At 40.6% G+C, this 27,707-nt stretch overlaps 2 protein-coding genes across 6 annotated transcripts; one reads left to right on the top strand and one right to left on the bottom strand.

The window, feature by feature from the left end:
* The first annotated feature begins 1,477 nt into the window (after nucleotides 1-1,477).
* On the top strand, nucleotides 1,478-13,944 carry sgce (sarcoglycan, epsilon). 4 transcript variants are annotated; one of them, XM_088010178.1, is made up of 13 exons: nucleotides 1,478-1,566; nucleotides 6,751-6,873; nucleotides 7,568-7,725; nucleotides 7,991-8,063; nucleotides 9,194-9,392; nucleotides 9,821-9,983; nucleotides 10,618-10,832; nucleotides 11,324-11,350; nucleotides 11,749-11,937; nucleotides 12,223-12,266; nucleotides 12,742-12,838; nucleotides 12,922-12,959; nucleotides 13,341-13,944. In XM_088010178.1, exons 1-11 carry the CDS (start codon nucleotides 1,530-1,532, stop codon nucleotides 12,831-12,833), a joined length of 1,320 nt encoding a protein of 439 aa, XP_087866304.1. In that variant the 5' UTR covers nucleotides 1,478-1,529; the 3' UTR covers nucleotides 12,834-12,838; nucleotides 12,922-12,959; nucleotides 13,341-13,944. The 4 variants fall into 4 exon arrangements, with proteins under 4 accessions (XP_087866304.1, XP_087866303.1, XP_014852889.1 ...); XM_088010177.1 differs by having other exon boundaries at nucleotides 12,922-13,944; XM_014997403.2 differs by lacking the exon at nucleotides 12,742-12,838 and having other exon boundaries at nucleotides 1,479-1,566.
* On the bottom strand, nucleotides 9,719-27,381 carry casd1 (CAS1 domain sialic acid O acetyltransferase 1). 2 transcript variants are annotated; one of them, XM_088010176.1, is made up of 19 exons: nucleotides 26,777-27,381; nucleotides 25,500-25,596; nucleotides 24,546-24,666; nucleotides 24,049-24,093; nucleotides 23,890-23,952; nucleotides 22,850-22,894; nucleotides 22,643-22,766; nucleotides 21,289-21,503; nucleotides 20,768-21,187; nucleotides 19,981-20,070; nucleotides 19,758-19,877; nucleotides 19,473-19,633; nucleotides 19,019-19,094; nucleotides 18,790-18,891; nucleotides 18,564-18,704; nucleotides 18,408-18,485; nucleotides 16,835-16,927; nucleotides 16,098-16,187; nucleotides 9,719-9,928 (listed from the first exon to the last, which is right to left on the bottom strand). In XM_088010176.1, the coding sequence occupies exons 1-19, from the start codon at nucleotides 27,012-27,014 to the stop codon at nucleotides 9,905-9,907; spliced, it is 2,343 nt and encodes a 780-aa protein (XP_087866302.1). In that variant the 5' UTR covers nucleotides 27,015-27,381; the 3' UTR covers nucleotides 9,719-9,904. The 2 variants fall into 2 exon arrangements, with proteins under 2 accessions (XP_087866302.1, XP_087866301.1); XM_088010175.1 differs by lacking the exon at nucleotides 9,719-9,928 and having other exon boundaries at nucleotides 13,994-16,187; nucleotides 26,777-27,379.
* Between the last annotated feature and the right edge of the window lie 326 nt (nucleotides 27,382-27,707).

The raw sequence follows: 27,707 nt of genomic DNA on the forward strand, positions 1-27,707 counted from the left end.
CGTAGTTAGAAGTATGTCCTCCACCAGCCTACAGAGACAGCTCGGGATAATTTAACCCACTTTCCTGCACATAGGCTGAGGGCTGGTTCCACTTGAGAGGATCCTGATCAGTTAAAAATCTGCCTCTCATTCTACTTTTACACCATTAAACCTGCAGTTTGAGTGGGAAGTGCTCTGTTGGGAACAATTTGTTGGATAATCAGATTTCTGATATATGTAGCATCTTGGATCAGGCAGAGACTTTTTGACAATAAAGAATTATATAAAAATATAAATAATCCAGCATAAGCATTAGATTAGCTTTTCTATACATCACTCTTGGACAGGATAGTTTTATTTTGGAAGTATTTTGGATCTGAAATTAGAACGAAATTTTTTATTATAAAATTTTAATGGCATATTCTCATCAAATATGAGACCAAGGTTGTTTTTTTTTTTGTTTTTTTTATCACCAAAGGCCGTCTCTTTTCAAGACCTGCCTCTAGACTAAGTGATCTGAGTAATCCAGATTAACAGACACTTAGGGTACATTTTTCCCTAAGTATAGGAAAGTTATTTAAAGCTCCCGTTGAATTTATACGTTAAAATCCCAAATCAGGCCTTTTTTTCCAGCACAAACATGCGGTGGGCTCACTCCCCTTGATCGGACGGCTGTGTAACACCTCCTTTACAAATACAATGATTCTTGTGATGCATTCATACTTGTCTAAACACTGGCTGTGTAAGATGTTGCTAAGCAACCTAAAAATAATCTTAAGGGGATAGATGGGAGAAAACAGCGAAGCACCGCAGAGCAAAAGGGATGGTGTTTTTCGCTGCGAAAGCCAAGGATTTTGTATCAAAATAAGAATTTATCAAGCAGAAGATGTTTATCACTGCTTTCAAAGAGCAGTCTTAGAGGTGGCTGACAGCAGGGGAGCATGTGGGGCAAATTAAGGGTCCCAAAGCACATTAGGACACCATGACTGGGATCCAGCACGGCCCAAAACACGACCATCTGTCTGCTAAGGCGGCCGCTGCAGGAGGCTGGGACAGATTGAAGCAGACTTTCAAAACAACCTTCTGCCCTCAGCTGTGCTTGAGAGGTCAAGCTGTGTGTGGAGGTGTTGGAGGCTGGCTGGCTCTGCCTTCAAATGACCTTTTGTGAATTTGGAGGAAAAACTCAGTACATTTAAAAGTGAGGTTGTGTATGTGCTTTAAACAGCAGAGCAGAGCGAGCAGGCGTACGCAACAGCAGCTCGGAGAAAATAAAACTCTTCCTAAGGATCTTTTTAAGTAAAGGCGTGGCGTTTCCTTTTGCTATGCACAACACGTTCTGAGTCCACTATTAACGCGACGACCATCTTTTTCCATCCAGATGTTCAGCCAATAAGAAGCGGCGCTGATTCCAGCGAAGGAAGGAGGCGGAGGGAGGAATGCTGCAGGATGCTCATTATAATGGCTGTCAAACCTCAGTGACGACAGGATAAAAAAAAAACAAAAAAACAAACATATCTTTTCATGCGAGGTTGACGTGGAGGATTTACACCATGCTCGCTGCAGCTGTCACGGTGTTGCTCGGAACGGGTAGGTATCGATTTAACCCGACAATCATGTGTCGTTCACGTTTCGTCGTCGATGCTAGTTAGCTGGCTAGTTAGCCCGCTCCTGTTTTAGCTGCTTCGGTCATTTTTTCCTAACGGCTGGCTGAGGAGGAGACGTGGAAAAATGGCTACAGCTTAGACCGTTAAAACAGGGCTCTGTGTATCACAACACTAACGGAACCAGAAAATATTAAATAATATGCAGGACATTTTTATGAAGTCGATAATAATGCTGCTACATTGTTTCAGTCGCTGTTATTGTTTCTAAATGTACCATCAGGTGTTTTTGATTAATAGTAGTTCAGCTCCTCGAGTTATACTTACAGGTGCATCTCAGTAAATTATCAGACGAAGGTTATTTAGTTTTTTTTAAATTAAAAATATGAAACTCGGATAACATTGACGCATTCCTTTTTTTTATTTTAGATTACGGCTCATTAACACCGAATATTGAGTAGAATATTGGCAAACAGAAATGGCTTTTCTTACGGCCATTAAAGTTCTACGAAATCACGAGGAAAATTGCTTTCGGATAGTAACTGACACCGTCCACAAACGGTAATTGCTAATGGTGGTTACTCACAGAGTGCTAAGAATTTTGATGGAAAGTTAAGTGGAAGGAAAAAACATGTTGGATAGAGGTGCTTAGACAACCGGAATAATCAAAGTCTTAAGAGGAAGATAAGAGACAAAAGAGAGGCAATATAAAACCAATACAATACCATGTGCATATTGAATCCATATACGAAGTTAACGTCTTATGCTGAAATTAAATTAAAACCAGCATTTTCTGAGATGCACCTGGCTTAAAATTAGTCATGAGCACTTGTACTTTTTATGCTAGTACTGCTTAGATGAATACAAAGATTTTCCAGTGCCACCATTTTGACAGGAAAAAAGAAATAGGCACAATAAAGAAATATGTAAACATATATGTTGACTGGCACTGATTAGTTGAGCCATATGGTTTAAATGTGTGTTCAGGAGGTGAAAGTATCTTGTTCAAAGTTGCAAAATGCATATAAAGACGCTAAAACGTGCAATTTTGAATGGGAAAGTGAGTGGTTTCCCACCACCTTTGACCTCAAATTCAATATGGGTGCTTAATGAAAGCAGCATAAAAAACTGTTTTTTTGTTTTTTTTTACTGATTGTCTGTGCTCCATTAGGTCTTTTGCACACATTTTTAGTGAGTATGTGTTACAGTTCTAAGTACAAAATGCAGGTAAATCCATTGTTATTAACTTGTACTGCTAATAGAAGTTAGCCTGGTGAGAGTCTGTTCCCTATTTACCCCATCCAGTCATGTAATATAGAAATTCAATTCATAAAAAGTTCCCCAACTCTCGCAAAAGAAGCGAAATCTCAGATCAAAACCAGAGTGGCTAAAACATAAAGGAAAATGTAATGTAAAGGCTGTCAAGCAGAAGGTCTCGTTAAAAGATGATTGCTTTTTGCGAGAGTCTAAGCCACAGATTGTAAACATTGGCTGTGTCTGTGCTGACTTATAATAGTGCTGTGGCAATAAAAACCGTTGTTCTCCATGAAAACAGTGTTCAGACGCAAACTGCAGCGATTTAGCAGCTTTACGCTGCTTTTATGGAGCGACTTTTTCATTTTGTGCTTGATTTACATTTTAAGTACAGAAAAATGTAAATGTATCCGCAGCTAAGCCGGGCACATTCTAAACTTGAGCAGGGGAAACAATAACAAAACACTAACTTTAGGATTTCTTATGAAACTGCTTTTTTTTCCTTCTTGTTTCTTGCAAGCTGTTATGTGCAGGCGGGAGGAACAGTATTCCAGAATCTGTTGAGAAAAGCCCCCTTTGTTTTATGCGTGCTTCTATTTTATCGATCCAGTAGTTTACATTGTGCATGCCCAAGAAGTGACACTCAGAGAGTTTCATGAGGGACATGTCCATTCGGAGCAGGCCGTGGCTTTGCTGCAAAGACGAACCTTGTACAAAGACGGTGAGTGGGTTTGTGCGGTGGTGCACTTCGCTTGACCCGCTGTCTCATCCCTCCCTGTCATAACACAGTGACAAGTTCAGCTGGCTCCCCTTTAATAGCAGCATCGTTGCTTTTTCTTTTTCTTTTTTTCTTTCTTTTTACCTTCCTGCTTCTTCTTACACACAACCTTTGCTCTTTTTAAATGTCGTCCTTGCTAGAAATTTCATTCTAATTGTGATTAAAAATATTTACACCTACATTTACTCGCTGCTTTAAATGATCTAAAATGAATAATTTTAGAAAAGTTGTTTTTACCTTTTTTTTGTTTGTTTGCTTTTAGCGTTCTAGAGGACTGGTCTTTTTTGCTTCGTGTCCACTGTTGTCCAGAGCCGTGTCCTTCTGCTTGTTGCGAAAGCGGCAAGTTTCACTTCCATGTGCGACTTCAGAATAACAAATTCAAACTCATCATCAGCGGGGGCATGCCAGGGCGTCAGTCGCAAACAGTGGCAATCCTTGTTGGTTCTGCTTTTTCGTCAAGCGCCAAAGAAGCACATGAATTCCTCCTGATCTGGAAGACGCGTGCATACGAGGCTCATTTCAGCAGGACAGAAGGACGGACGCGCTTTTCCTTGGCTCTGCCTCAGCTAGTTAGAGAGCTCTGCTGGCTAAAACCCTTATGGAAGCTCAGAGTTCCTGAGAGGCATCCTATGATGCAAGGTTGGCTTAGAAATGCATTAAATCTGGTTACCTATTCCCACCACTCTCGAGGTCTGTAAGTGATCTACCAGGTTATATTACTGCCAAATATGCCTTTTTCTTTTCTTTTTTTTTTACCTTCTGTTAAAATTTTTTGAACATTTTTCATTATTATTTTGGAGACAAAGTTTTTTTTGGAATCTGTGCCGTATTAAAAGAGTAATGTCCAACTTGGTCTTTCTATCATTTTTTTTCCTTTTTTTTTTTTCCCAGAATTGAAGCCAGCAGCTACAGATTTCAGTGTACAGTTTAGCATTAACCTTTAATTGGTGATGTATTATACACCTGGGTGACGCGCCGAGATTCATCATCTCGAGAACGCTTGGCAGGCTCGCCCCGGCCACAAATAAGCAGATTGAGCGCTATAAGCAGATCCCCTGTGAGGCTAAAGTCACCGATCTTTATTTATGCTGGCTTAGAAAGGAGGTGAAACACAATCCAAAGGAGACAATACGTTCGACTCATTACCATCGGTTTGGTAGGAGTGTATTTTCTCCTTAGTCATTCCTGTGTAGTGAAAGATTTATGTTTGGTTATCTTTTAATCCTATTCAGAGGTGATCTGGCGTTTGTTACATTTTCACTCATGTTCTCCGTCTTAAACAAATATTTGCACCACATCCGTCCAGCCTCCAGGAGCACAGCCAGTATTTTAACCTTGGAGTGTCGCAAAGAGGCTCTTTGTATGTTGGGAGAGTTGCTGTGGCCCACGTGCTCAGGTAATAGAAATAAGCCGCGCCCATTCAGACTGGATTCTTACTTAGGAACCGGTCTGATGAAATTAAATGAGGTTTTATTTTTGGTCTTCAGCTAACCCAGATCCTGCTGGTGTGGGCGCAGGAGCTGGAGCCAGATGAGCCATTGTGTGGATTAGTCATGCTCAGGTGGTTGCATCAAAAGAGATGTGGTGGACAGAACCTCAGGTTTAGATCTAGCGGCCGCTAAACGCTATTGATTGTGTCAAACTGTGACTGCGTCCCCTCGGGACGCCAGACATACGGCTGGGTCAGCATCTGTGTTGCCGTGGTTTTGAATTGCAAATGTCCCATTCGTCAGTGTTTTCTTCTTTTTTTATGTTTTTGGGCTCAGTACTATTTTCATTCTGACTGTGGTTTTCATAGAGACAGATAAAAATGGACAACGGCCTTCTAAGTCAGTGGGATACTTGGTAAAAATTAATTTTTACCAAGTATCCCTTGTCCCCACTAGGGACAAGGGTGTAAAGAAAATTGATGGATGGATGGATGAATTACTCGGGAGTAATTCTGTAACAATTCACACAGATGATGCTGTGGGTCTTATTTGACTTCCAGCCTCTGTGGGAGTGTAGGGGGATTCTGAACAGTTTGAAAAAAAAAAAACAAATTTAATATAATATTTAATATCTTCTGCCAGGAAACTGAGAACATGTCATGTCTGGCTGCTTCAGCAGCATTTTGACCAAAAAACCCCCCAAAAACATGGTTGACTCAAAAGGGAAATGATTCACCGAATCAGCCTTCTTCATCACCACCTTCAGTCCCCAAAGCTAAAAGTGTGAGCTGAAGAAAATAAGTCAATTAAAGATGAACAACATTTTTCATTGTGAGATGATGCTGTTGCAATAAGACATACATTTGTGTAAAGACTTTAACACATCGTTAGCATTATGATCCTTGTTAAGCGTATCATAAAGGTTACCCTGTTTGCTTGTTTTTTTTTTTTGTGTGAAAATAAATCCCCATTCAAAAAGCGGCATCTCAGTTCAAAGGCAGAACAATGACTGTTGCATTTTGCAGTGTGATCAGTGTAGCAAGTTGTGGTTTTGAATCTACAAATAAATAAAAGCCTTAAAAAAATTAAATATGCAGCATTTCGCCAGTGGGAATGAACACAGAGCTTTCTGAGCTTTATTTTTATCTTTTTCCAGCTCTGTAGTGCATCTTGAATTTGTCTGTCTGGAAGCTAAAGCTGCTCAAATCTGCTTTCTGGCCCTTATACTTTCACTTTACAGCACATTTTTCTGGTCCCCCAGCTCCTTCCTCATCCTCCTCCTCTTAGCGTTACACTCAGTCTCCCATGGTGATTAAAAATTGAGTTTCCACTTGCTGTGGTACAGAGGAGAAGAAGAAAAAAAAGTGAGATTATGAAAATCATGCGGCAAAAGGTTAAAGGTTGATCCGAAAGAAAGACTGCTGAGCAGAAAAACAACAAGTGGCACACTCAGAAATCCTTCAAATGTAATATCTTCTTTAATGTGTTTACTAATAAGTTGTTTTTTTTTATAGTTTTGTGGGTCTGATCTGAAAGCATAAAATGATCCAGTGCTCTCTGGATGGCTTCTTATTGCTGCTTTTTAGTAGTTTTCTTCACTTACTTCCCTTTTCTATAAATTTCTTAGTATGCACGCAGAGAAGGGGTGTTAACAAGATGCTCAGCTAAGAGGAACTGAGCTCCATGTTCTCTGAAATGTGTTTTTCAGTCGTCACCATCTTGTCAAGATCCCACGCAGACCGTAACGTCTACCCATCAGCTGGGGTGTTGTTTGTCCACGTGCTGGAGAGAGAGCACTTTAAAGGAGAGTTTCCGCCTTACCCCAAATCAGGTACAACGCCAACATTCGCGGTTTGTCCAACCTAGAGACACACCAAAAATATCAGCCAACGATGAGAATCTGTTGATTTTTATCTTGATCGGTTGTGAACACAGTTAATATCAGACAGCACACTGGTAGAGAAAAGAAGAGGGGGAAATATGATGCAAAAGGACCTGAGGTTGGGAATTGAACCCAAATTCCGGACCTTTTCCCGATCAGTGAACACATCATGCTAAGCTCAACAACACTCTTTGATGTAGATGCTGTTACTAAGCGAAGAAGACTCAAGGTTCGCCATTTTATCTGCATCATTAATATAAGACACCAAAACTAAAAAATATGAGCTCATTATTTTGTGGTTGCTTTAACATATTAGCGAAACCTTGTTTTGTAGCGACGACTTGCTCAGACAAACGTGATTCCAACATCCGCTGATGACAGATGGGGTGGAAAAGAGAATCACGAGTATTGTTTTTATTTCTTTTTTATATTCTATTTGATACATCAGCTGATTACAGCTAAAATGTTTGGGTTTTTTATTTGTGAGTCCAGTTTCACTAGAGAGGGACACTCTGCTGGCTTCAGCCACGTGTCTGCTCTTTATCTGATCGGTCTAAAATGCTGATTATGGAATTGGCTCTGACCCAAAGCAAACCCCAGCAGCAGCAGCAGCAGTCATTATATTAAACAGACGTCTCCCCAGGTGATGCCAGCAATGATCCGATCACCTTCAACACCAACCTGAAGGGCTTCCCCGACAGACCTGGCTGGCTGCGCTACATCCAGAGGACTCCTCACGGCGACGGCGTGCTCTACGGTTCCCCCACCGCGGAGCACGTTGGCAAGCCGACCGTGATAGAGGCGAGTGACTCAGAGTTCCTCTGATATTACGTGTGCCGTTTCCCGACCTGAATTCTTTTATGCGTTTTCTGATCTGTCTGTCGGCCTGTGAGCTAACGTCGAATTTCCATTCCCAAAAAGGCTCACCGTGTCGAGCTCACGGCTCACTGTACGCCTCTGTACGGCGCCTTACATCCTGCATCGAGCTCAGCTCCTTCCTGGGATGGCTCCAGCCGTCTAAAACGACACTGATCTGGGCTTAAACTTTCACCCCTCTGTGTTGCAGATTACCGCCTACAACAGACGCACGTTTGAGACGGCACGGCACAACCTGGTCATTAACATCATGGCCACAGAAGGTAAGAGGCGCCACTATGAACGGTTAGAGCTAGTAGAGATGAGACTTAAAAGTTTTGCTAATTAGTGGCACATTTGGTATTCTAAAGCAGGATGAAAAAGAAAATGAATATTTTTTATTGCCTACAGATGAAAGAAAGAATAGGAATCTTATTTTATTTTTTGTTTTAATAACTGGAGAATAAAAGGCTCTTCTGAGAGGATTTTTCCCCCTTTTTTTTCAGGATTTGAACCATATAAAGCTAAATCTATGCCACTCAAGGAGTTCTGTGTAGAACATATTTACAGACAAAGAAGGTTGTTTTTTTTTTATCTTAGATGCAAAATGTATATACATATTTTTGGACAGTTTTGGCTTAATGATTTTTCTGAGGTTGTTCCTTCAACAAATGTCTGTTTTTAGAGTCTGTATATTCCAGCTAACGGATTAAGTGATTACTGGTTGACGATTATTTCAATCGATCAATCACGATTAATTGTTTCCGCTCTGTTGGCCTGACAGTTACATTTCTGGGACTGTTGTTGCTTATTGTCCAGAAACTCATTTTACTTATGCGGTTAATACAAGATATTTTTCTGCTCTGCTGGATCTTCTAATTTGCCTGAAATGATGCTATAACCTCTTGCAATGATGGTTGTCCCATTTTTTTTACTATTATTATTATTTTAGTAATAATTTTTATAGGACATTCAAATTATTTGCTAAGATCATTTTTTAACTGAATAGTTTTCGATCCAAAATGATCTACAAAAGTGATGCTATTTGCTTCTTACCATGCAGCTTGTTATGCAAAAGGAATAATGACGTTGGGTTTCATGCGAAGTGCGGTGGTCCACATCTATCCAGTGGAAGGCGGCAGATGCTCCTCTGCGTCTCCGCAATTAAACAGCACATCTGTGTGTTTCCCGGCTTGTCGACCAGCCGCGACGCACGCATTAAATCGTGAACCGATGAAAGGGGTTAAATTCAGCAGCTGTTTGCTGCCTCGGCGTGACATCACTCTTTGTGCAGCGTGATGTCATCTGCCATCTGGCGCCAGAAGGAGTCTAAAACCTGAAAACACACCAGGATCTCCAGGGTAAATCTGCATCGCTTCTTGCTTGCCTCCTCCCTCCCCGTGTTTGTGTGCAGAGTTCCCGCTGCCCTACCAGGCCGAGTTTTACATCAAGAACATGAACGTAGAGGAGATGCTGGCCAGCGAGGTGCTGGGAGACTTCCTGGGTGCCGTGAAGAACGTGTGGCAGCCCGAGCGGCTCAACGCCATCAACATCACGTCGGCGCTGGACCGCGGCGGCCGGGTGCCCCTGCCTATTAACAACCTAAAAGAAGGGTGAGGATCTGGACGTGGATTTGCGTCATTAACTTTGAGACGCACTCCGACGTCTACGAGGTTTAGTTCTTCAGAAGCAACTTTTCCCCCCAGCAGCCTCTTATCCTGTCTAAACCAACAAATTTCTCAGCCCACTCTCTCCTCTTTGACATTTTATTTAATTGGGGCTTTGAGGATCCCTCGGTTCCCTGCGAATCAGATAAAAACACCTCACCATCTGCACCGTCAAGACACTCAGCTTGTTAAGTTGGGCGGGAAGCCGCTGTGAGCTGTACATCAAAGATTGATGCTAATGTGTCGGAAGATGAAAGCATGTAGGAGAAAACTCAGAGGAGCAGGAACGCTTTATTGCAAGCCTCCTTATAAACATAGAAACCGAGTCTCGTCTTCTCTTTTCTCTCCCTTCTCCTTTCGTCTCTCCTCTTCAGCGTGTATGTGATGGTCGGCGCTGACGTTCCCTTCTCGTCGTGCCTCCGGGAGGTGGAGAACCCACGTAACCAGCTGCGCTGCAGTCAGGAGATGGAGCCTGACATCAGCTGTGACAAGAAATTCAGAGCTCAGTTTCACATCGACTGGTGTAAGATCTCCCTGGTGAGGACAAACCGGTGTTAATCTGCCATGATGCTGCCTAACAAAACGATGACACGCTGCAGAAACACAAAATCCTACTAAATATTTTTGGCTTAGTTTCTAGTGCAAATACCTTATTACACTTGGAATAAGACAAAACAGACTTGCAAGCAATTTTTCAGCAGGATGTAGGACTTGATATTTTAAGTCAATTATTACTTAATATTGATAAAAAAAAAGTACTAGTTATAAATGGAACAAAGCACTTTCCCCTATTATAAGTAAACTGGTGCTTTTTCATCAATATTAAGGAATTAATGACTTACAACAAGCTCTTATTTCTTGCTGAAAAGTTACTTGTAAGTTTGTTTTATTGTTGTTTGAAATATAATAAGATCAAAAATACTTGGCGGGATTTTGTGTTTTTGCAGTGTTTTGGCACCTGTCACATCCTTGGTGTTACCAGAGATGTGAGGACTGTTTAATTTTAACACTCAAATTAAAAAGTGAGATTTTTCAGAAATGCTGTTTGAATAGCAGAAAAGAATATATATATATATAATCAGACATTCCGGTATCTGTGGAAACCGCTAGTAACTCATCACACCAGCCACACTGTATCAACTAAAACTTAGCGCTGAGTTTCTGTTTCTAGGTCGATATCAACAAAGTGGTCCCCGTGTACGTTTCCCGCCCGGATCCGGGTACGGGAATCCTGCCCGAGTTCGGGGAGTACAACCCCCCGTCGGAGTCTCTGAAGAGCCCCGACTACTTCTCCGACTTCCTGGTGACGCTGGCCATTCCGTCCGCCGTGGCCCTCGTCCTCTTCTTCATCCTCGGCTACACTATGTGCTGCAGACGGGAGGGGGTGTAAGTGTGCACGGCCTTGCATTTGTTTTTTTTTCACTAATACCGCTCCAAAGGCGTTCGACAAAAAGTCGCAGTCGGGTTTCTGAAAAAGATCCCAGAGTCAAATGAGAAATGGGAACGAAAGGTCCAGACAGGGGCAGGTTGATTAGACAACAATCAAATCTTGACTGAAAGCTGCAGCTTGTCATTACCATCTGGTATTGTGATCCATTTATATTAAGTTTCTCATTATTTTGTGATTTTTTATTTATTTATTTATTTTTTTGTTATTGTTGTTGGTGGTGTTGCTTCTCAATCCATTAAAGGTCATTTTATTCGTGTTGTTTCAACATTTACAGGCTGGAAGAGAAGCGCCCCCTTTGTTCACTCAGTGTTCCACTCCATCTCCACCGTCACTCTGACTTAATGCAAACTCTTCATTCACTTGTGTCTAGATGTTGCTTCAACTATTAATATTAGTATTTAATTCATCCATTTTGTTTTGTTCCTAGGGAAAAAAGAAACATGCAAACACCAGCGTAAGTGTTTTACCTCTCCTGTGTTTCTTTTTCTTTTCCGTTTTTGGGCTGTTTCTGTTCCCTCTCTTTAGTTTGCAGTTTTGTTATTTCTGTTGTCACTGATGGCTGTTCGTTTCCATTCATATGCTCATCTGTGTGTTGCCATCCATTCATTTAATGGGCTGCTGAAAATTAATGACCCGCTGCAGGGAGTTAGGGCCAATAAGACCTCGATAACTCAACATGAGTAATTTTGTTGAACAAAATAAAAATCCTCCTCTGCATTCTCCAGATTAGGGTGGGAGTTCTGTTTTATTTTGTGCATGAACACAAACGAAGTGCAGGATGAGAAAACGTTCACCATGGCATACATAAAGTAACGCGCTGCAACAAATATTCACCGCCTCTCTGTTCTCCAGCATCCAGCTGGTTCACCACAGCGCCATCCAGAAGTCCACCAAGGAGCTGCGGGGCATGTCCAAGAACCGTGAGATCTCCTGGCCTCTGTCCACCCTGCCCGTCTTCAACCCGGTCAGCGGGGAGGTGGTGCCCCCCATCCACCCCGACAACTACGAGACCACCAGCATGCCCCTCATGCAGACACAGGCGTGAGTGAAGGGATGCGCTTGTTCAGTGACCACACATAACGTCAGGTTTATAGGAGTCAAACTAAAGTATCACATGTTTTCACACGCTATGCGATTGTTAAGCACAAAGTCCTTTTCTTTCCAATTCATAATCAGGCGCTAATTAAATTTGTCTTTGTAATCTGACAAAAAGCGAAAAGGCTATGATGCATTTTGTAGACAATAATAGTATGAAGTAAAAAAAAAAAAAAAAGCATGACCGGAAAAAGTAGCATGATTAACCCAGTTGTCTGTTTTTGTCCTCAGGAATCTGCAGAATCAGATAACAATACCACAGCAGAGGCCATCAGGTTAGTACGCTCATAGGTGTGTTAAAATACACGGTCTGTTACTCAGACATAATAGCAAACTACACATGACTGATTCTTCATGCAACTGCATGTTTGTCGTACTGTTTGAGCTTCCCTAGTCTCACCATGTCTGAACTCTTCAACCTCATTTGAAAATGTAACAAAAGTGACAACCCTCTACCAGAAACTTTACAAATAGCTAATGTCCTAAATTGAGAGTTTTACCAAACATCTCTAGCAAAAGTGGCACTTTTTGAATATATATATCATAAGACATCAAATGTTTAAGGTGTAAGAAGTAGCTACAAATAAAATGAGGAAAAACTGAAACGGTAAAAAACATTATCTGAATTCTAGTCTAAGCATTCAAATGTAATCTTTCACACACAGTGTTTCTCTTTTAGCAGCAAATAAAAGCCACTTCATTTGACTTCCTTTAGAGGATTTAAATAGTAACGTTATATCTGCTTCTTAGATACGTCTGGGTCAGTGGATGTACTTAGAACATTTCCTAAACTAAGAAACAAAAACACATTTTGGAGAAGAATCCCCAGTTTGTCACCGTGATGATGGTGTGTGAGCGTCCTCTAGTGAGCATGACAATCAACTGCATGATGCACTAACTAACTACTCTCTGTCTTCACTGCTAACAAAGGAGATAATTATGTCATGTCAACATTTCGAAGACTGGAGGTAGGTGCAATTATGTTGAGATGATTAATGTGTCATTTTAATAGTTTTTCTTGGATTGTACAGTTTTTTTTGTTTTTGTTTTTTGACCAAGTTATGGGCCAGTATGAAAATGTCATGCCGTTTGCACAAAATGTACCTATAGTGCAGAATCGAGCTGTTCTTCTCTTTAGAGAAGTGGAACAGTACGCTTTAATTCGGAGAAAACTGATACTTCTTCTGACATCTCACTGAAAGGATTTAAAATGACAGAAATGTGAATTTTAGCATTTTTGAAAACTTTTTAAACCTTGGCCATACTGTGATAACCCACCCATACATAATCTCACTGATCTCTTCAGAGCGCAGCAGGATGTAACAACGTTTTTCTGCCATCTATCCCAGGTAAATGGTATCCCTGAGGAAAGGAAGGTGGCTGAAGCCCTTAACCTATGACCAGAAGCTCCAGTGTAGGAACTGCCTTCCATCTGTCTGGGTTTTTTCGTGTGTGTGTTTTCTAACATTTGTGCCAAACTAGTGCTGCATAATATTAACAAATCATGCATCTGCCGTATTATTGTCGAATACTGCAACGATGATGTCAGTGGCGATTAATGCATCTTTTTCCACTTATTATGATGCTTCCAGCTGTGTAACCTTTAGCATCTTAGGCTTGACCCTCTGGGTCAGGTGTCGACGTCTACTTCAGCGACACTCCATCCAACAGATGAGTGGATTTCTGGCATGCACAGTGTTAATTCATGACACGTGGGCATTGTGATAACATCGCACACAATATTTAAACTATTTTGCATTCCCGGTGTCAACCTGCATGTCTCACATGGACGGTTTCAGTCACGTCATTCCTGCTTGGTGAGAATCTGTAACGGAGGAGTAGCAGATCTACAAGATGTGTATATGTTAAACATATGGACCTCAGAGAAAAGGGAGTTTGTAATGTGTCAGTTTTATGTAATGTATAAATTGGTAATAAATTCTTTATAAAATATTTAATGGTTTTGACCAATACACATGTTCAGAAAAAAAGCCCCAAAACATTGTATTTTTTTTTTTTTAATCAAGGGATTTTTTTTTAAACAATGTACAACAGAATAAAGGCATTTATAAATATGAAGAGAATTCCACACTTTGTCAGACACCACAAACAAACATGTAAATATTTGACTAGGCCCTAAAAAAGGGTGTAATATTTGTTGCTTTTACGTGATCACACAGATCAATTAAGGCATGAAACAACTGCCAAATGTACCACTTTGCTGTTGATCAATAAAAGAGGTCAGTAAACTTTATACATGTATCAAAGGAAAACGGTGGGAGGTAAATACCATATTATCGATAATTATCCGAGGTTCTGGATTGTTAGTAGAAATTTTGAGGTCAAATTTGGCTCCGTTTCACTTTTAGAGTGTGAACAGCCTCAAAAGCTGCAGATTGTAACAAAAACAAAAATGTGTCCTCATTTTCCTGGGAAAAAACAAACATAAATCCAAAATGATTGACACGCAATTTCCTGTTTTACTACCCAACGGTAGATGCAATTAAAACACCAAGTTTAATATAACTGTTTTCTTTAAGCAAAAATTAAAAAAAAATTAAAAATAAATATGCCAAACAAGAATGTACTAAAATCTGGGTTTCATCTTAAAGATGAAAGTGGAAAATAAAAAGCAGGTTCAAAATAAAAGTGCTCCCTCTCAAATGAGTAGAAACAGGCAAAGGACCAATTACCCACTTGGCAACAGACATATTAAACAATATTTCCATGTATGCGGCATTCTCTTAGGTCTGTCAGTGCATTACAAAGTGGTTATAATGCTGAAGTGGCCCTGATTTCAAGTGCTTCAAACAACACACTTGAACATGTGCCGTTTACAGAACCCTCGAGTTAAAAAAAGAGAAAAAAAATATCAAAAAGCCTTCACCTAATCATTAAGGAAAAAAAACAAAACAAAAACACCTGGGTTTTTTTGTTTGTTTTTTTAGGTCAGTCTGAGGAAGGACGTTTGTTTCTTCTATGGTAGAACAATATGTGCAATATTGTGCATTTTCCACCACATCTAGTATGAGGCATGTTTTAAAGAACAGGAGATGAACAGCTGTACAAAATAAATCTGTTGTATCATACAAATATACATATATATATTTACACAGCATGTGGTGCTAACAGGACAACTATTCGACTGAAAGGCTCAACCTTGTCTATGAGATAGTAGATTGGGTACAAAATTCTTAATGCAATACTTCACAAACAGCAGTTATGGACGCAAAGTACAAAACAAAGCCAAAACTGTATAAAATATAAGCTTAATTTAAGTCATTAAATACTGTACATGTCACATGTCATTTCTGAGCTACAGCAGGTGACAACAGCGACTTTCTGCAAACGCAATAATCTCAAACGTTGCTTTAAATGAGAGGGAAAAAAAAGTCCCTAAAATTTTAACAATTGCACTGCAAATTTTTTGACTATACACTCGGCAGGTTTGTGATCACACCAGCAATATAGAAGCTCAATGACAAGATGTTGTGCAGATCAGCTTATTTGGAAAAAAAAAAAAAAAGAGAAAGAAAAAACGTTCCATATATGCTGGTGGTCCTACTGCCATGTGGACGGAGAGATCCTCGGAGGAAACGAGGAACAAACTTCATATCAAACAAGTTTGGCTAAAGCAGAAGAAGTGCTGCGAGGTTCACAGCAAGCATGAGGTCCTGAGCCCAGAGAAAGTGGTTTTGGGTCTCCAAGTCTTAACGTGAAGGCAATGTAAACATTTCAGTGTTTCTGTCCTTTTAAATATTCCTCTTGCCAAGCTTTCTCATTGTACAGCAGCCAATAACAACGTTACTGAAGTACTCTGACCAGTCTCATCTGGCCACCAGTAGCGTGAAAGAAAAAAGAAAGTTTGATTTTCATCTGTCACTTCAGTCATAGCAGGCCCCCAGTCCGTAACCCAGTCCTCTCAAGGGATCTTTTTAAGTTCCAGGTGGGAGGAGCTGGGACATCAGTACAAGTAAACTCACGAACCCCATGGCCCCCAGTCTCTTCAGCAGGGCCATGTTGTCTTTGGGGATCACCACCTGAGCCAGGTCGTTGGTGATGACGGAGACCTCGTGAGCTACACAAACGAAGATGAAGGTGCTCACCAAGATGTTGAGTGAAGGGTTGCCCGGGATCAGGACCAGGATTCCCTTGGTGTCTGCCGCAAGCCAGATGTGGTACTGACAAATGAACAGCTGGGGGCGACAAAGTCAAAGCACATATTTCCAGGTCCAGTTACAACATGTTCATAACCAGTGCAGACCTTCAAGTCCAACTCAGTTAGTTAAGATTTGTATTTATTTATTTATTTTTACCAAGCTGACAAAGGAACTCAATAGTGAATGGTATTGAACATTTTAAATTCAACAAGTGGAACTTTCAGTTTTGTTAGACAGTTTATTCAGCTATAACATTACTAATAAAAACCCAAAATATATATTTTTTAGAAAGTAAAATAAAAATAATTTTAAATCAGGAAACTGAATATACTGGTCATGTTATCTACTCCTTTCAACTAATGTAAACCACTTTCTATTCTTATGTATGAATATAAGAAATAAACACTGGATGTTATTAATTTTCTCTTTAATATGACAATCGGAAACTTGGAGTCTGCATTAGTTGTAAACCAAATAAAGTAAAAAAATATTCGAAATATATCACTGTGCCTTATAAGTCTATACAAGATGGACATATATTTAACTACTACAGTTATTTACATCTTTGAATTGAGACTCACCTGAAGATTGCCATCACTTACTGTTTTAACGCGCCATTTACAATGAATTATGCGATTCTGAATTATTACATGTACCTGCCTGTGCAGACAGGACCATCTTACCTCCAGGGAAATCTTTCCGAACCATGAAAAGAACGAGCTGTAAACAGAGCGAGCGTAGCCAGGAATGTTCCTGATAAGAATGAAGGCCAAAATCTGTTAACACACAAAATGGAAACGTCTCCAAGTCAAGCCAGGAAAACACCGGTGTGTTATTTATGAAACTTCAAGTTCTGGAAGTAGGTATTACGTAGAGTACAAACATTCTGCGTGGGCATAAATGTAATTTATTACACTTGTTATTTCAACTGTATTAAGTCAACATTTAAATACTTTTTTTTTTAATTCTACTGGTGGTGGCCTGGCAGTGACTTGGTGCAAAATCAAAACAACCATCTTAAGTCGATATGTTCAAGGCAGGGTAACTTCTGAATGATTAAGATTGTTTGGCTTCTGGTAATTTCTCCTTGCCAGCAAGAAATGATCTGATTGATAGAAGAAAGTTCAAAGAAATCATTGAGGGTTCTAAAAAGGGAACTTCAAAAATAATCAGCTTGGAGACATCTTGCTTTGGTATGGAGATAAGACTACCAAGGCTCAAGGGTGCCATGACATTGATCTGTAGCGCTGGTGTACAAGCTGTTTCAAAGTGAAAAATGGTGTCATTTATCATGGATTAAGAGGACCTTGACCAAAAAAAAAAACAAAAAAAAAAACCCTTGCTCCAAAACAGCTCGATTGAAATGTGCAGCTGCCCACACGGAGAAGCCCAGGTTCCTGGAGGAAACATTTATGTCCAGGCAGGACAAGAACTGAACCAACTGGTATTACTGAATTGACGAGAAGTGTTTGGGAGGAGTCAAGGTGAGGCTTTTACATCTGACCTCTACAGCACCAAGCACGGTGGTGGTGACATTATGTTAAGGGTCTGTGTAGCTGCTACATAACTAGTTAAAGCATTAGGCAAACATCAGGTTTCCAGGGTAGCCTTTCCAATGTGCCAGATTGACTCCATAGTCTGTTCCCAGTGTGTTTTAGAGCAAACTTCAGCATCAAATTCATAGCTTTCAAAATACATTTGATCACTCTATCCTGAAATAATTATGTTCAAACATAAGTTATCGCATTACAAAGTTATGACAGTCACGCCCATATTGTGTGAAGACCTGAAAGCAATTTAGAAAGGAATGAGGACCAGCTGGTAGCAATTTGTAGAACTATGTCTACATTTGTTTTAGGGAACTCTTTTATCTTGAAAAGCAGACAACTCCGCGTACAACTGGAACTATCTTGTCATTTTGTATTTTGAAAGGAAACACAAAGCTACCGGCAAGTATGTGAGCAGGTTCGCCGTGGTTCGACTGAACAGGGAATGCTAAATGAGTTTATAGCAGTTAGCAAGACAACTCCTGCCAAGTCACATAAAAGTTCAGCTGTACTGAAGGTTGACGCCCTTCACAGCACTTTAACCCTGTGTACACAGATGCTTTAATCACACTGCAGTAAAGTTAATCTGATGCTTTTAACATCAGTTTATGAAGTTTTTTCTCATAGGGAACAAGGTTGCCATGTTGAGTTGATGCATCTGCAACAAGTAACTTAAGAAAATTACAAATGTAACAATGCAAAACTGTACCTGCACCACAGAGATGTAAGGGTGCATCTCGTTGCACTCCGTCTTGGTTTTGCAGCTGCTCGCCCATATTGAGTAAGTCTTGAAAACGAGAAAGAGAGGTTAGGAGCATTTCCGCAACATAGGTTGACTGAGAAACAAAATGTAAAGAAGTCTTACTATGAAGGAAACCACCGAGAAGAAAAGGAGCAAGTTGGAAATCTTTGCAGGGAAAAGAGCTTCTCCTTTGCCCTCCGACAACACCTGACGCTTCTGCAGCACCAGGTAGAGGAAGGCAAACACCATGCCGTGAATCACAGCCTGCGTGCCAACAAGTCGAAGCCGTCTCGGTTTACAGTAAACTGAAACTGGTTGAAAAGTATGCTGGTCGCCACATTTGACTTACAAATCGGTCCAGCTGCCATCTGAACCACCACTCGTGGACACTTCCGTTCAGCTCAAACAGCTTAGAGACGGGCCACACTGAGAACACGCTCATGAAAAGACTCTGCAGGCGAGATTTGAGATGAAGATCAAACTAAAAGTGTCGCACATCATGCCAAAAGTACAGAAGATTTGTACCAATTTGTAACTATAAAATACAACTAATTGCAGAGCTGAAGAAATGAACCCACCTTTGAGAAGGCAAAGAAGCAGATAATCAGCAACATGCCCAGTAACTTGGCCAGGATGCCAAAATACCAGATGCCACTACCTGTCCAGACAACATGATTTCTTTAAAAAGACACTCCTCATCTCTAAAACTACACACAATAGAATATTTTTACTGTTTACCAAATGCAAATACAGTTTTGGTGTAATGTTTACATGCACTCGTGTTGGGCAAGAATGTCATTACTTTTAGGTCTAAAGAAAGTCATTTCAAACGTGCTCACGCAGTTCTGCGTTTGAAACAAACTGAAGTTGAGAAACGGTCCAAACCCTACGTTTAAATCCCAAAATGAATAACAGTCATGGCGATTACGGGCGTATGTAAACTTTTCACTGAAAACATGTCATTTTTAAAAAAATTATAAGAAAGGTATACAAAGTTGGTGCTGAAACTAATAATCATCTCATATTTGACACCTACTGTTAGTCTTCTTTTGAAGGATCTGAGGCCAAATGGCCATTGTGGCGTAGATGAGAACAAACCAGAATGTGACCAAGGGGACAAAGTAGTAGAACTGGTATGGTCTGTCCATTACAATGCAAAGTACAACCACAAGGAAGTTTAGCCGGAACAACACCTGTAAGCATACACATAAAAGAAAAAACAAAAAAAATCACTCATAAGATACACGTCATTCAAGTTCAGAACAGCACGATGGGGATTCCTAAAAAAGGTTAAAGAATAACTGAGTGTAACTTCACCTGACACACTCTATAAAGTCCAAAGTCTCCTTTGAGCCAGAAAAAGGAAAAGTGTCCATAGCCAGTCTGAAACAGGTACGCTGCCACCAATACACGGACGTGCATGTACACAGGAACAAACTACAATACGAGACAAACAATTTTGTTGTTTATTAAACATCCGCATCAGACTCAAAGCAGAACAGCTGCCGACGCGTGTAAAGGGAGCACGTCTGGGACTCACAGCGCTGGCTCCAGAAACGTGATAGATAAGAATAACCAGCTGCATCCAGCCTTTCCATTCATCCGTTTGCTCTCGGTTGAGCAACTTGGCCTGTAATCCAAAGAAAAGAAGATGATTATACGAGAAAAAAAAAAAAAAATTATCTTTCAGTCAGATATGACACTAAACCTGAATGAAAAGTGCTGAATCATCACAATCCTGAATGGGTGCATTTTGCTTAAGCCAGTGAGGGCAACAGCAGACGGCTGCGGAGCAAGTTTACATTTCAACTGACGAGATTCGTAATCAGCAAAAAAGTATCGAACTGAAACAGGAGCAGTCTTTGGTAAAGTTTGACCCATTTACGAATAAACCACGACTGTGTGGCTGCTCTATGCTCCCCTTCAACAAAGGTCTGAAAGGCTGTTTTGCCTCGTCAACATCCCATATAGGTTCGTGGCTTTTTTTTTTTTAAATCATAGAAACTCTAAAGCCTGAAAGCACAAACATTTTTCTATGCTAGATTTCCCCCTTGCAAGCAACTTTCCAGAATGTGACCAATTTGCAATTGGTCAATTTATTAATATTGATGAAAAAGTACTAGCTATAAGTGAAATAAAGTGGGTGTGGAACAGGACATTTTCCCCACATATGCTAATATGTCTTGTGGCACATAATTTTCTCCATCAATATTAAGGAATTATTGACTCAAGACAAGCTCCGAAAAGTTACTTGTTAGTACACTTGAAGTAAGATAAAACTAAGATATTTGCACTGTGGTTTTCTTTGCAGTAGAGCGTCTCCTCACCTCCTTGGTGTTCTCACTGTAAAACACTCCCAGCACAAGTATGTAGATGAGCGGGATGAAGAACGCCGAGTGCGTGTAGAACTTCTGCTCCTTCATGAACACATCAGCTCGGTCGCACAGGTAGAAGTACAACATTATGACGCCCATCCTGCAGAGAGCCTGGAAAGGAGCCTTTGGTCCGAGGGGGGCGGCAGCAGTGGCGGGCTTCTTCTCCTCGAGACTCTCCACGTCGGGAGTGGCATGCCAGCGATGGCGGTTGCAGCCGAGGGTGTGGAGAACCACGAAGACGACGACTGCGCCCAGGAAGAAACAAGCTGACAGTTTCTGGATGAGGTTTGGCGGGGAAATGGTCTGGCAGCAGGAGCCGTCAATGGGCCTCAGCAGCTTGTTGCAAAGGGAGTTCATGAGGACCATGGCTCCCTGGAGGGATGATTTCACACGTCAAAAAAAAAACAAAAAAAACTAACAGGAGAAATACTAAAGAATCTCATTAAAAATAAACCAAAAAAAATCCTGCCTACCACATTCCTGGTGCCCTCTGGCAGGTGTAAACCATCGTCTGAGTTTACGATCGTTTCCAGGGCAGCCTGGCGGGCCGCCACCAGCAGCTTGACCCGAGACCTCCCGCTGTACTTGCTGCTGTTGAGCACCTCCGTCGCCGCTTGATTGTAAAGGTCAAGCTGCTGGTTGGTGATCATCTTCCTGTTCTCACTCAACGTGTCCTCGTACACCGGATCTGCAAGACAGAACAGCATGGCAGTACGTCACATGGTACACGTTTGACTACGGACCACTTTCTGTTGTAAAACTGATCAAGTGGATAAGAAATATTGGGGCTGCCAGCATTTTTCGTGACAGAGAACCTGCTCCTCCTGCATTGGAACAGTATGGTTTTGTGGACATCACTCAATGCACAGCAATGGCGTCCCGCAGGTAAACGTCACTAGCTGTAGCGGCTAATAGACGACGTCCAATCCAGTAATATCGATGGTCACTCTACTCCCTAACCGTTCTCTCTCTTCTCTCCGTTTTTGAGCACTTGATGAAAATCAGGTAATAAAAGGCAACCATATCATTGTGATCATTCTTTACAGAAAATATTAGTGAATTTTGTAACTGAATAAGAGTGTATGGCATTCACATTTAAAGAAGGCCTTCCAATCGCATAACTGTGGGAACATCTATGGCCTCCTCTTGCCCACAATGCATCCCCACCAACTTGCAACACAAAGTTACACCCTTGGCAACACGTCAAAACTCTGCTGGCCAATTCAGGGACTTGGAAACACTTTCACTGTTGAACTCTCGGCTGATATAGGACTTTATGACCGAGAACATAAAAGTTAGGGAGAGTTACATTAATTCAAACAGGAATAACCAGCTCTCAGTTTTAAAGTTTTCACTCTAAAGTAAGAACCGTGTTTTTACATTAGAGTTGTGTGTGCTACTTTCTTCCTCTTTTTGAATAGCTACAAGAATACTCAAATTTTGGATGGGAAATGACGCATTGAAGTTATCGTTTAATCACAGCTGATACAGTGCATATTGTTTGTTGGTTTGTCAAAAAAAACAAAAAAAAAAAACATTCAACAGCAATTTCCAGGAACAATACCGATAAGTCTAATTTCTCATTTTCCCATCTATGTGATTTCAAATGATAGTGTTTAGTCAATGTAGAAAGTGAAGGACAAAACAGAAACATTAATAGTGTTCAGATGTTTACTCCCCCTGATAGTAATCTCATTTTATAAGAATGCGCATGAGATTTATTGCTGCAGTGAAGCCATCAGGCAGTAATAGTGACCAGGCTGACTGACGTAAAAGTTAATCATCATCATGTTTCCAAGCGGGTAATCTGCTTGGAGCGGAGCTCACCTTGCAGGACCCAGTAGATCTCTGCATGCTCAGCCAGTTTATCCAGATGCACAGCAATTGCCGTCAGGTTTGCTCTGTACTGCTGCAGGGTTTCGCTGCTGCCGCTGTGCAACTTGATGGACCACTGTGATAAGTGACGAAACAAGTGAGATTAAGACAGACTACTTGATCTGCAAATATTGACAGGCATTCTTTTAGGCGGCTTACTGTTGCAGCTCCGAGGATAACAACATCAGGTTTCGCAGCGGCCTCCTGCGACACAAAGGTTAAGAATATTGACAGATTTACATGAGAGGAAGACAACCTAATTCGTTTTCATTTTAAGTCAACAATAGGAAAGGAAATGTGAATTGTTTCTATTAGGAGTTTTTCCTTGACAAAAAGCCAGAAAATCTTTTAGGCATTTGCATTTTGCTCCACTGAATCAATGTGGAGAACCACCAGTTGCTGCAATCATGTCTGCAAACATTTACCAACTCCACAGAGAGACTTTTGCCAAGCGTTTGTTGCAAAATGGCTCAATTTCAGACGCAATGATGCATGACTGCAAGAAACAGTTATCGCGTCTTGCCAAAGGCGTTTGTTTTAGACCTGGAGTTTGACTGAATTTACAGTCTCAAGTGTTTGTTCTTGTAATATATTTTCCTCCACCACATATTTAGCTCCATCCATCTTCTTATCAATTCTAACCAGCTTCCTGGGCACCAATAAAAAAATAAAAATATTCCACTGTAAACCCTGTCTCCACCTTGTTTCACCATGTGGATTGGCTTTTCATGATGATACGCAGTACTGCTAGACAGGATGTTAGACATTGGCCAAACGGTTTCATTATGCTCTCATCTTAGCGACTTTTTCTTTGTTTTCCGGCTCGTCAGTTCAGGAGAACGGCCGTGTCTTTGTAGCATTTAGAAAACAAACAAAAAGAGAAACTCACCCATGAGACATCTAAAGCTCACAATACTGCTTCGTAACATTACACCGTTTTAAACATTTCAACAACTTCATCCTTGGCCTGCCTGCTGTGCTCATGACACGAGAATACAGGCGTAAAGACTGAGTAATATCTACAGTCAGATATGACATAGCGTGGTGTGGCGTGACATGTGAAGAGGATCAAGGAAAAACTGCCCCAGGCTATCAAGACGGAGACAAAAGTGATCTGCTTTGAGGATAGAAAACGGATCCGTCATAGAATCGTTCAATTGGTTCTTAAAAATAGAACTTGATGCTGTGTCAATGCTCACATGCGTCCATGACATCACGCGGTCCTTCATCGAGTTATTTGCCTCTGGATACCAAAGGAAGTCCTAGAAATAAAAACAAGAAAAGAAGGGGTTTTTTTGTTTTTAAATCAAAGGTTCTTCTTAACAGGAAAGATAAGAGTGACTCTATAGAAAGCTCACCACATTAAGAGACGACTTCTGATCTTGAAAGAAGATGTCCTCATGCTGCAGGCATTGCATGCAAGCAGACAAAGAGAGGGTCTGTTGGAAAATGACTTCTCCTTTCTCGCTCCCCTCTCACCAGCTTACTTCAGCTCAGAATAAAACTAGTCTGTCACTCGGCTGCACATATCTGGAGTTTGAGTCACTTACCGAAAATAGAACAAGCACAGTAATTTATCAGCATTTAGGCCAAAACAGATAATAGAAATCTCGTTTTTAAGCAAGCGGGAAGGCTTTAAGTTTCTAGCAGTAACGGCTCAACGTCGCAGGGTATGGGGAAAACAATCCTTTTATCTTTCAGGAAGAGTCTGAGATCTAATTATAGGGATTCAGAGCTAAACAACCAACATATATTTGCCGAGGGGGATTCGGGTAGAACGTATCCTGTTAAACCGGAATGGAAAGATTTCTAATAGCCCCTTGAGCGTGAAACATGCCGTGTCTAGTGGCTATACCTTGTTTCCATCTTCTGTCGTCTCAGGTTTGATAATTTTGACAAAGGAGTAAAATAGCTGCCTGATTCGCGAGTCACCGGCAAAGACCACCCGCTTCTCGGAGAGGCATGTTATGGCGTCACTGCAAGACAAAAAAACATCGGTGAGGAATGTGATAATCAGAAGTATAAATGTGAAAACCTCTTAGTAGCAACTGGATGTTACCAAATTAGCAGTAAGTGGCAACACTGTGTGAATATTTTAAGGACATCAGTTAAATTTGGAAGATTAAATCAGAGCTAATCTTTTTTGCTTTGACAGTCAGGAGTGACTGAAACATCTGGGTTTATGTAAAGAATCTGATCTATGCAACATGTTTCAAGCAGAAAAAAAACTGATGTAATGTGTTAAAATATAGTTTTATCAGCTTAAAAAACCATTAAAAAAACTTGGATAATGATGAGCAAAAAGCCAAATTATGATAGCGGCTGTAATCCTAATGAGAAATAAGGTAGTGGTGGTATTATGCTCATATTTTCAGCATTCAGGCCTAAACATCTTACACTGAGTGGTGATGCAAAGAAATCTGAAGGAAACTAAAGAGAATGTGGTGCAAAACATTTAGTAAATTTCATTTAAAAAGTTGAAGGCACAGTTTTTTTGTTTCACAATGATGAAAAAAAAATCTGATTTAAAACAAACAGATGGTATTCGCAAATCTACAATAAAATAAACATTTTTAAGAGAAAACAGGTAACAGTTTCACAGAGACAGCCAGCAGTTGCTTGAAATATTTCATTCACTTGCATGTCGATTCCAATTATGCAATGTCGTAACAATTTACTTTACGTTTCATTCATCTTTGCAAACAGGTAGGAACTATGCAAACATGTCCATTTCTTTCATTAAATGTAACTATTGCGCATCCACCCTTGCTTTCAAACACACAGAGGAACAGCTATTCGTATGACTCACTTGCTTTTATATTTGTGCATCATACAGCCATAAGGCTGCCATACATTCTCCCCCAAGTAGCGTCCTTTGGACAGCAGCCATTCACATGAGTCTCCACCTAGAAACACACACACACACACACACGCACACACACACACAGAATCTAAGAGTAAGTGTGAACAACAACTCGCTTTTCACTGATGTGCAAACAGCACCGTGGCATTTCATTCAGCACAGTGTCGCCACAGGACAATACAATACGCAGCTCAGGTTGGGTGGCTTTGTAACAAAATAAAGCCGTGCGCAATTTGGCCTGAGTGTAATTCACTCTGGCTATTCATTTATGTGCAAAATGAATGCAGCTGCAACTCACAAAGCATGAAAGACGGACGGAAGCTGGTGACTGACACAGGCTTTACTGCCACCACACATTCAAAGCAGCTGCTCAGCGTATAAGTCTCTTTAGACTGGTAGCAGGACACAGGTATTTGTGTACTGCTACACAAATATTAAAAGGTTTTATATTTTGTTAAACTTTTTTTTTTTTTACACTATTACTACACTTTATAGTTTTACATTTCCCCACGACCTATCATGTAATTCAAATCGATTTTAGAGGCTGTATTCCGGTTCAAAAATCTATAATTAAAAAAAGAAGAAGAAAGAAGCTTAGCTAATGACAATGATTAAAATAACCTACTACACTTTGCTGTTTCAGATTTTCTTTTAAATAGTCACTTTACTAAATTAAATAAACACTTAACAAAATTAAATAATAATAATTGTTTATTATTCTTATTCCTCTCATTATTATTCAGCAAAAGAAATGCACCTTTATAATTCTACATTTGTAATGACAATGTTTAAGGGTTATTTTTCAAGTTTTCTATGCGTTTTACAAGACTCTGTCCAACACTCAGCTAACAAGAAAAACACGAAAGCTACGACTAACTATTTCACTGGTTCTATTTATCCAGCGTTTGCTTAATGAATATTTCAATCTTACGAATATTAAAGCAGGTTTTGACATAAGTAGAGCTACAGTATGCTAGCTTCATATTTAGCTAGCCTGTTTAAACATCCACGCTTCCGCTGCGAGGCTTGCCTAGTGCAGTTTAAACAACATTACATACATTTTATGCCATTTCCAATCTTTTTATTCACCCCCATGAAACAAACAGTGCACTGTACCAGCGAGCCGAAGCGCTCCCAGACCCTAACAGCGAGCTAGCTGCTGTTAGCTTGTGTCAAGTGTGGGGAGCATCAACCGTCAGTTCAAATAGCGGCGCTCCACTTACCTCCGTAATGCCGCAAAGCCGTGTGGAACAAGAGCAGCAAAAGAACCGCCGCCAGCGATATCAGTTTGGCATTCTTGATTGTAAAATGTTGATTTATTTCGCGTTTGCCCAGGCTGTAGGCCAGGACCGCCATCTTTGCTCCTCCATGACAACAGACAGCTGTGTAGTCCAGCAGCGGCAGCGCAGCACCACCTGTCCGCTTCGACTCATGCGGCACTGCCTCCTCTTCGGTCTCCATCACCGCCTCAGCAGAGTCGCTGCGAGTGTTCGGGATGGCTGTTTATATTCCTAATGATGAACTTTTTCCAAGCTTATGTAAAGCCGCGCGTCTTTTCAGTCTTAAAAACAAGAAAAGTTTCCAACTGCCTCGAGTGCAGTTTTTAAAACTCCAGTGTCAACCGTAAAAGTCGCGCGCCTTCCCTCTCATGAAGACAGTGACATTTAAAAATACCGTGAATCTTTTGGAGCCTTCGAACTGGATAAACCGGGTTGTCCTGAACAATGTGCAGAGCCTTGCATACCTTCTATCTCAAGGTTTCAAAAATATAGGGAGTGGAACAACTTGCAGGGCTAAGGAAACCTTATTGTTCTTGTTATTAATAGTACTGGAAGGATTGATGGAGTTTTTGAAAATGCTATGTTGGGCGGAGCATACCTTTTTGTCTGTTATAAACCACAATCTACTGGGCAAAGTCCAATACTAAAACCTTCAGAGGTGAAGTCAGGGTAAATTTATTTTATGAATGTTAGAGTTTGAGATGGTTTTCCAAGGGTTATCAGTTTTCCAGATGAATGTCACGTAATACTTGCCTCGCAAAGGTTTCTGTACCCCGTGAGCATTACATTTTGATGATTCAGAACCACAAACTTTACTGTCTTTTTATATAAGTTTCTGAAACAGAAGGAAAAGTACATGAAGTGCTAAAATTAA

Source organism: Poecilia mexicana, unplaced genomic scaffold (genome assembly GCF_051168715.1).
Source record: "Poecilia mexicana isolate PSO_F unplaced genomic scaffold, ASM5116871v1 scaffold_11, whole genome shotgun sequence".
In the NCBI taxonomy this organism is placed as follows: domain Eukaryota; kingdom Metazoa; phylum Chordata; class Actinopteri; order Cyprinodontiformes; family Poeciliidae; genus Poecilia; species Poecilia mexicana.